Raw genomic sequence first — 8,821 nt, forward strand, 5'->3', positions numbered from 1 at the left:
TGTTACTTTTGTGTTACCATTGCTCTAGTACACTCTTTGGTCATCAAATGAAAAGTTGGTGAAATGCTATAAAAACACTTCACAACAAAGTGAACTAGATTGTTCAATTTTCAATTATTTTTATCTCTAAATTTACAGAAATTATTTTTTTGAGAGAAAAAAAGATAATAAACATTATAAAGTAAAGTAAAATAAGAGTGTGAGTGTGTGCAAAAAATCCAGAGTTTAGAGAGAGAGAGAGAAAAAAAAGCAGTGTTGTGATTGTATTTGAGTTGGAAGCTTGTGGTGAGTTCCACGCGGATAAACTGAATGACAGAACAGAAAGATAGCACATCTTCATCTTTGTCAACATTTTCTGCTCAAACATCTCTCATTTCCTATTACATGCTTCATCTTTTGTTTTCTCTTCATTCTAATCTTTCTGCTTTTCTCATCACTACCACACAAAAACTTCAATTCAATCTCTCTCTATTTGCTTCTTGTTCTGTGTTCTGTGTGCCCTATAAAACAAAGTAACAACCTCAAATTGCTTCTAGATTTAAGGTTTTTGTTACACTACAACCTTTTTGTCCTATTCCCACTTTCTCCTCATTGGTGCTTCAACTCAATTCAGTTCCTTTTTGCCACCACTTAACAAAAAAACCCTTTTTTTCCTGAAGCTTAATTTGGATCGTCCTGCACCAACCACACCATTCTGAACCCATTTCAGGTTCTTCTAGGATGCAAGACCCGACAGCATTCGCAGGTTTGAAGCACCCTCAGTTTCCCGAACAAGAACAACTCAAATGCCCGCGTTGTGACTCCTCAAACACCAAATTCTGCTACTACAACAACTACAACCTCTCTCAGCCACGCCACTTTTGCAAGAACTGCAGAAGGTACTGGACAAAGGGTGGTGCTTTGAGAAACATCCCTGTTGGGGGTGGAAGTAGAAAGACCACAAAACGTTCATCCACCTCAAAACGCTCTTCTGCACCGCCTTCCTCTGCTGTTTCTGAGGCTGACCCGACCCGGATTTGCACCAACCCGGTTGAGCAAGACCCTAGGGTGGTCAACATTGGTGGCACCTTCAGTTCTCTGTTGGCCTCATCTGGGCACTTTGGAACCCTCTTGGAGGGTCTGAATCCAACTGGGTCAGATCTCAAAATGGGTGAATTTGGGGAGGGTGTGAGTTCTGACCTGGGTTTGAATTCAAACCCGGGTTTGCAGCTTCAGAGCAATGGGAGTTCAGAGGGTTTTCTGGGTATGCAGAATGGGGAATCAACCTGTTGGAATGGTGCTCATGGTTGGTCTGATCTTGCAATATACACACCTCGCCCAAGTTTTCAATAGAAACAATAGTTTAGTTTATAAATTTCTCTATGAACAGTTGTAGGAAGAAAGAAAAAATGATAAGGTAAATTGAGTTTCTCAAATTATGGATCTCTGCTTTAGAGAAGTTGAAAATTAAGTTTCTGTTAGTTTTACCTCATAAGGGAAACTTAATTTATTTTACATTTTGGTTTTCTTCTGCTATAAGTTTTATAGAGAAGTTTATGCAGTCATCCAATCCAGCTTCTGAATCACAGTGATTGTTCTTATATATAATATTATCACACTTAGATACTATGGTTGTGCAAAGAGTTACACACTTTCAACAAGCCTATTGGTAGCATGCTATGGAGGATCATACATACATACACACACCAGAAGGTCACTGAAGCAGCATCCTTTAGGTAAAGGCTTCTGTTTTTTTTCTTTGTCAATTTATTCTACATGCTTGTGATTGGTGTTCTTCAAATTTACCAATGGTGAGAATTGGAAAAGAGAGAATTTTTTTGGAGGGATGTGAGACAATGTTGTGGTGATCACATGTAATTTGGTACATTGTTTTTTGCATAGCTTTTGAAGTGTCCTTGGATATATGGAAGTTTACATGCCAAGTTGTGGTTGTGTATTATATTTAGATTATATTTGAGGGTATGTGGGGATGATAAGAGGAAATCTAAAGTACAGCCTTTGAAGTTGTATCTTGTCTGTATCTTATGAATGGAGGACCTGACAACTTATGACACCTTGTTTCTTTGGTCTCATGTTTAGTCCTGGTCAATGTTTTGGAGTGATCATGGTTAAGTCTTTGAAGATTTGGTGTTATTTATTTTAACATTAAAAACCAGGGTTGTTGAGCTTCTTTTAGTGGATTTGTACCAAATATGATCAAGTCATTTAATGTATTTTCTGGTTTTACAATTTTGAATTAATGAACAAGTGTTAGCAGCACTCTTTTCTTGTTATTGAATTTCTATTTATGGGTATAATATCAAGTCAATGTATGGATTGCAAGATCCCAGAAAAGATTGTGCCAATTTGTATCTTAATGAAAAATGAATTGAGTGTGGTTTTGTGGTGGAGAAGGGTGTGTTGTTTAATGGGTGTGTGATGATGGTCTTAGTGGTGAAGTGGTGTCCACACACCATACACACCATGATGTGTGTTAAGATGGACCACAGTGTGTGTTCTTAGTTACCAGTTCATTTACGATGGTGCACATGTGTGGGGTTGCCACCAAATTTTTGGCCACAGATTCATGTATGTTTAACTTTGGAAACTTGTGGAAGTTATGTTGTTAAAAATAGCATGAGTGTGTCAATGGATCAGTTTATTTAAATTTAAAATGTGTTTTTTCTTTATTAAAAAAACTACTTATTGAATAAGAAAAATTATTTCCTTATCAAAATAAGTTAAATCTGTTTATTCTATAATTTTTTTTCAAAAAGAAGATGAAATGAATCTATCCAATATCTTTAGAGGAGTACATATAATATATAATAAGATTAAAAGAATTTGTCTTGATATGTTAAAATTTATTTTTTAAAAAAATTATAACGAAAATTTATTAGATTTATTGTATTACGTGTTATTGTGTTTTCGACCATTTAATATATATAGTTTTTATGCATTAAGTTAGATTTAAAAATTAAATTGACTTAGATTCTAAAAATAAGTACAGAAATATATATAGTTTTCATGCACAAATTGAGTTAGATTTAAAGTGTAATATTTGATATTTGGAATATGAGAATCGACATTGCAGGCTTTGACTAAGATTGTTATAAGTGAAGAAGAAATAAGATATGGCTTTGCTTCTTCCCTCCCATAAATGTCATCCACGTCACAATTTTTTGTTCCTTTCAAATTCTCATCCTCATCTTTCACCATCAACTTTTGTCCCACATTAAATAAATAACAATATGATGTACAATTAAAATTCAAATTTTATTATATGTTTTAGTCCATAATTTTATATAAAAGAAAAATAGTTTGAACAACGAATGTTGTTTAATATATCACATTTAAACTGTAATTTCAATCTAAAATTTTATATTAAAACATGCTAATCTTGTTCAACATATTTCACGTTTAACTTATAATCTCAAAATAAATTTTATATCAAATACATTACTATTTTTACATACTTTTGTATGTTTTGATTAAAACAATCTTTGTTTATTTATGATAAGTATTTTAAAATGATACAACTACTATATCCTTTTTAAATATAAGATAATACCTTGTGTTAGTCATGACTTTGGTTTTGCTATTTTTTGGCTAGATGATGGAAATGTAAAAAAAGGAGAGTAGAAGGATAGAGTGAGTGTGCTACTAATGTGTGATTTTCTTTTCAGATAAAGTATGTCTAGCTATGTAACACATACACTTATACGGATATTGATATAACGTAGACACGAAGATACGTATCATCTCTAAAATGTAGGATACGGGGACACAGATCTATATTATATAATTATGAGTTATATAAATTGACAATAAAGATTTATGTGCACAAGTATGTTCTAGATTATTTTTTAGAGAAAAAATATGTTTTCATGACTGGTTCAAAAGGATTTGTTTCTTATTTTTATAATCATAACAAAATTATACAATAAGTTTGAGTTTTTAGAAAATTAATGTATTTTTTCTTTTTAAAATTGTGTTAGAATTGTACTAGAATTGTTAAAAATCCAACAAATACTTTTTGAATTGGACACTTCACGGATACCATTTCCTACAAGTGTCATACAAGTGTCGGTATCTAAAACCGACACGCCATTTAAGAAGAGTGTCCGAGTTTTATAGGTGTCTAGGCGAATTGTGATCTCATGTGAGAGGGTGAGAGGCAAAAAATAAATAAAAGGGGTGTAAGTGGGAAAGGTTAAAATGGGCTGAGAGGTAAAAATGGAAAGGAAAGAAACTGGGGTGATAGTGAAAAGTAACAGTAAGATTAAAAATAAAAGATTTTATTTTTATTTTTTTATTCTTAGAAATACAAAAGAAAATATTATTTTAAGAATTTTTATTTTTTATTTAAAAGCTTTTTCTTTTTTTTCTCTTTTCCTTTTACAAATTTTATTTACCGGACAAAGACAAAATTACATCTGTAATAAACGTATATAAACATTAATGTTATTTCCAAGAATACTTTAATATTATCTTTGTTCCTAATTTTTAAAAAGTTAGTGCATGTATATCAATTAACAGCAACAATACATACAAATATCCTAAATTTTAGGTATGTTACTTTAAATAAGAAAATAACTTATTTGAAAACATATTAGGAAAAAAATATAACATTTTTTAAATAACTAAAACTGTAGTTATATTAAAAGAAGAACTAGTATGATTTTCGTAGATAACTTTCATATAGTATCATACATACGAAAGAGTAATTTAATATTAATTTCTAATTGCGTAAGTTTCATTATAATACGTATTTTATTAATAAAAGTATAAAAATAACTAAAATATTTAATTGTTTAAAATCATTATTTCTCAAAATTTTAAAAATGCAAACTTATAAAAGATATTATGCTATTGTAAAAAGACTCGTAAAACTATATAATTATCAAGTGATTATAATAAGTATATCTTATGATTAAATCAATCAATTAAATTATTAAATTTATAAAAAATAACTAAATATCAAATAATCAAGAAGATCAATCATAAATGTATAAATATATATATATATAAGAAGTCTAATGATGATGCGTGACAATAATTTTTTACTAATTTATAAGAATATCACCGTATTTTTTTTAATAAAAAAATATTATTCTAATTACAGTAACTAATGTGATTAAAATAAATATAATATATATAGAGATTGATGAAATTCATCAACTAAATCATTAAAACTTGTATGAGATTTTATATAATACTGTTTAAATCATTAAATTTTAAATTATTAGAGTGTTTGTTATATTTATTTATTGATTTCCAGGATAAGAATAAATTAGTTAACAAAAAGATTTTTTTTTAATACTTCACCAATCATGATATAATTAAACATGAAAATATTCAAAATTATCCTAATAATTTGTAACAATAATTAATAAGTTGAAGGAAAGATATTGTTATATATTAAGGTGTTGTCATAGACTTGACCACTAAAAGCTACAAAGACAAATTCTTGAGGTAAAGTTTGGAAGAAATTTTGGCAATTAAGCAAGATAAAATAATGGAAAGCAATGGTGAAGCAAAAAGGAGTTATGCAAAAGCTTATTCTCCATCACATTCAAATGGGTCATTACCAATGAAGAAAAGGAAGTTATGTTGCAGATATTGTAATAAGAAGTTCCTAAGTTACCAAGCTTTTGGTGGACATCAGAATGCACACAAGGCAAAAAGGGCAACAACACAGAAAGAGAAGATTCTTAGCATGGCTTCTGCTTATGGCAAAAATTCATATGTTGGTAATTTTCTTGATTCAAAAAAATGTGATGGATTCAAAGACAAAACATTTGGGGTGTCAGCAATGTCCATGACTCATTTTAAGCCAAAACATAGTTGGTCACACATTGCACTCAAACATGATTCATGGTCAGGGCACTATACTTTGGATTATGTTCAAGATAAGTTGGAGACTTTGATAGGTGATGGGAGTGGATTTCATCAACATCACAAATCATATCAACCTTTGATTTTTCCTACACTTGGAGGTGGAGAACTAAATTCAAGGTCACAATCACATTTATTGTTTAATCATGGTTTATGTGATAAGGGGAATTCTTGGCAAGATAAGGATTCTTTAATGATATCACATAATGAAATCACATATATGCATGATTTAAATGGAAAGACTTCACTTGATGATGAGAATTCTGCTAAAGAAAATAGTTTTTCTCCAATGGCTGCTAATGGAGTGGTGGAGGAACTTGATTTGACTCTCAAGATTTCAAACTAGTTTCAATTGAAGAAGTTTTTGTATATTCACTTCATTCACATGAGGTTAGAAATTTAGGACTACTTTGTTTCTATTTTGTTTTTGTTTAGCTTAATATACCTATGATCTATCTTGTTCAATCAATAATTTTGATATTTTCATTTTGTATTAGAGATTTTTTTTTTCTAGACAAACATTATATATATTTTTCTATTCATATGAATTAAAGAAAGGTATCAAGAGTTTTACAAGAACTCACCCATCCCCGCCAACTAAATTAAACTCATTAAAAGTTCTTTATTTAATCTTTACGAATACTTATTTAAAGTCTTTTTTCCGTGTTTGTTTTGCAAAATACAAATTATACTTTTACTTTTCTTTGCATTCTTTCATTTTATTACAAATCTATTTCTTTATTTTATACGTTTTAATATAATGTAATTTATTAAAATAAATAAATAATAATATATTTTGAGTTATTAAAATGATGTATAGAAAAAATAAATAAATCTAGAAAAGTAACTCCGTTCAGATCATAAAATAAAATTGATAAAATAAAATTAATTCATCTATGATAAAATTAAAATTGACATTAAATCTCTATGATAATCAGTAACTAACTATTTAATACCAGTAACTAATTATTTAATTGATTGTTAAAGAATACATTAATTGGATATTGTAGATATTTTAATCTGTTATATTATTAGTTAATGGGTTGTTGACTGATTACTTATATTTTAAAAAGACTGTAATTTGTTATAAATTAAATTTTACAATGATTATTTATGAAGTAACTTTAATTTTTTTTATCTAATGCATTTAATTAGCGTAAAAGACGGGTAAAAGTTTATGCTTAATTATGGTTTTATGTTTTCTTATTAATACACGCGAAAAACATTTAAATCTCAAATAAAAGAATAATAATTGATGTTGAATATTTTGTTTACCTCGCAATAATCTTCTGTGCACCATTTTAATGTGATTCATGCACCTTCACCACTGTAAAAAAAAATAAAAAATAAAAACTAATATGGTGAAAACAAGTATTTAACAATGGTTATTAAAATGTCTTTAATATAGATACTAAAAAAAGATTTTGACACCATTAAGAACTAATATAACGATTCTAATATTAATATTGACCGTTGTTGTATTAAATGTTAATTTTTAGAAATTTTATTAAAAACTTGAAAAGATTAATATAAAATTTTCATTAATTAAAAAATTATTGTAGTATACACTTCTTTTAAATGTATATTTTATCTTATGATTGTAAAGATCTCGATAATTGTTTAAGAATAAGAGTGACATAATTGAAATAAAGAATATGTGTTATAATAAGAAATAAAGATTTATCGTAAAAATAAGGAAATATTACTAAATTGATTCAAAATGTTTTAACTTTGTTCTAATTGTATGTTACTTTAAATAAGGAAATAATTAATCTGAAATCAGAAAGAAAAATATAACATTTTTTTAAATAATTAAACTGCAGTTACTTAAAACAAAAGGAAGTAGTGTGATTTTCGTAGATAACTTTCTTATATAGTATCATAGATACGACAGAGCACTGTAATATTAATTTCTAATTGCGAGTTTCATTATAATACGTATTTTAATAATAAAAGTATAAGCGTAACTAAAATTAAAATTATTATTTCTCAAAAAAATTAATTATATTATGTTAATACTCAAAATTATATAATTATAATAATTTTAGTGATCATAATAAGTATATCTTATGATTAAATCAATCAAATAAATTATTAAATTTATAAAATAATTATAAAAAATAACCAAATATCAAATCATCAAGAACATGAATAATAAATGTATATATATAAAAGAAGTATAACGATGATGTGTGGTAATAATTTTTGACTATTTTGTAAGAATATCACTGTTTTTTTTAATTTAATGAAAAATATTATTATAAATATAGTAACTAAGGTGTTTAGAATAAATATAATATATAGATAGATATGGATGAACTTAATCATTAAAGAAGTTGATTTTGTATAATATTGTTTAAATCATTAAATTTTTAAATTATTACAGGGTTTGTTATATTCATTTATTGATTTTTAGGATAAAGATAAATTATGTGAACAAAAAGATTTTTTTTCGGAATATTTCACCAATCATGATATAATTAAATATGGAAATGTTCAAAATTATCATAATAATTTGTAACAATAATTAATAAGTTGAAGGAAAGATGTTTCTATATATTAAGGTGTTGTCATATTAAGGAAAGACATTCTTGAAGCAAAGTTTGTAAGAAATTCTTGAGGCAAAGTTTGGAAGAAATTTTGGCAATTTAGTAAGATAAAATAATGGAAAGGAATGTTGAAGGAGAAAACAGTTCTAGAAATGCTTATTCTCCATCACATTCAAAAGGGTCATTACCAATGAAGAAAAGGAAGTTATGTTGCAGATATTGTAACAAGAAGTTTCGTAGTTACCAAGCTTTTGGTGGACATCAGAATGCACACAAGACAGAAATAGCAGCAACACAGAAAGAGGAGATTCTTAGCATGGCTTATGCTTACGGAAAAAATTCATATGTTGGTGAGTTTCTTGATTCAAAGAAATGTGATGGATTCAGAGGCAAAA

The 8,821-nt window shown here is 27.8% G+C and overlaps 2 protein-coding genes across 2 annotated transcripts; both read left to right on the forward strand.

Moving 5' to 3' along the window:
- Nucleotides 1–213: 213 nt before the first annotated feature.
- LOC137818791 (dof zinc finger protein DOF3.1-like) lies at nt 214–2,273 on the forward strand. Its single transcript, XM_068622400.1, has one exon. It carries the CDS (start codon nt 721–723, stop codon nt 1,330–1,332), a length of 612 nt encoding a protein of 203 aa, XP_068478501.1. The 5' UTR covers nt 214–720; the 3' UTR covers nt 1,333–2,273.
- A 3,224-nt stretch (nt 2,274–5,497) lies between these two features.
- LOC137818083 (zinc finger protein 3-like) lies at nt 5,498–6,223 on the forward strand. The gene has a single exon (XM_068621304.1). The coding sequence runs from the start codon at nt 5,498–5,500 to the stop codon at nt 6,221–6,223; it is 726 nt and encodes a 241-aa protein (XP_068477405.1).
- The last annotated feature ends 2,598 nt before the right edge of the window (nt 6,224–8,821 follow it).

Source organism: Phaseolus vulgaris, chromosome 10 (genome assembly GCF_000499845.2).
Source record: "Phaseolus vulgaris cultivar G19833 chromosome 10, P. vulgaris v2.0, whole genome shotgun sequence".
NCBI classification, from domain to species: domain Eukaryota; kingdom Viridiplantae; phylum Streptophyta; class Magnoliopsida; order Fabales; family Fabaceae; genus Phaseolus; species Phaseolus vulgaris.

Bases quoted from the DNA above. Each gene is read 5' to 3' on its own strand.
- LOC137818791 (XM_068622400.1), top strand. From the start codon at position 721: ATGCAAGACCCGACAGCATTCGCAGGTTTGAAGCACCCTCAGTTTCCC.
- LOC137818083 (XM_068621304.1), top strand. From the start codon at position 5,498: ATGGAAAGCAATGGTGAAGCAAAAAGGAGTTATGCAAAAGCTTATTCT.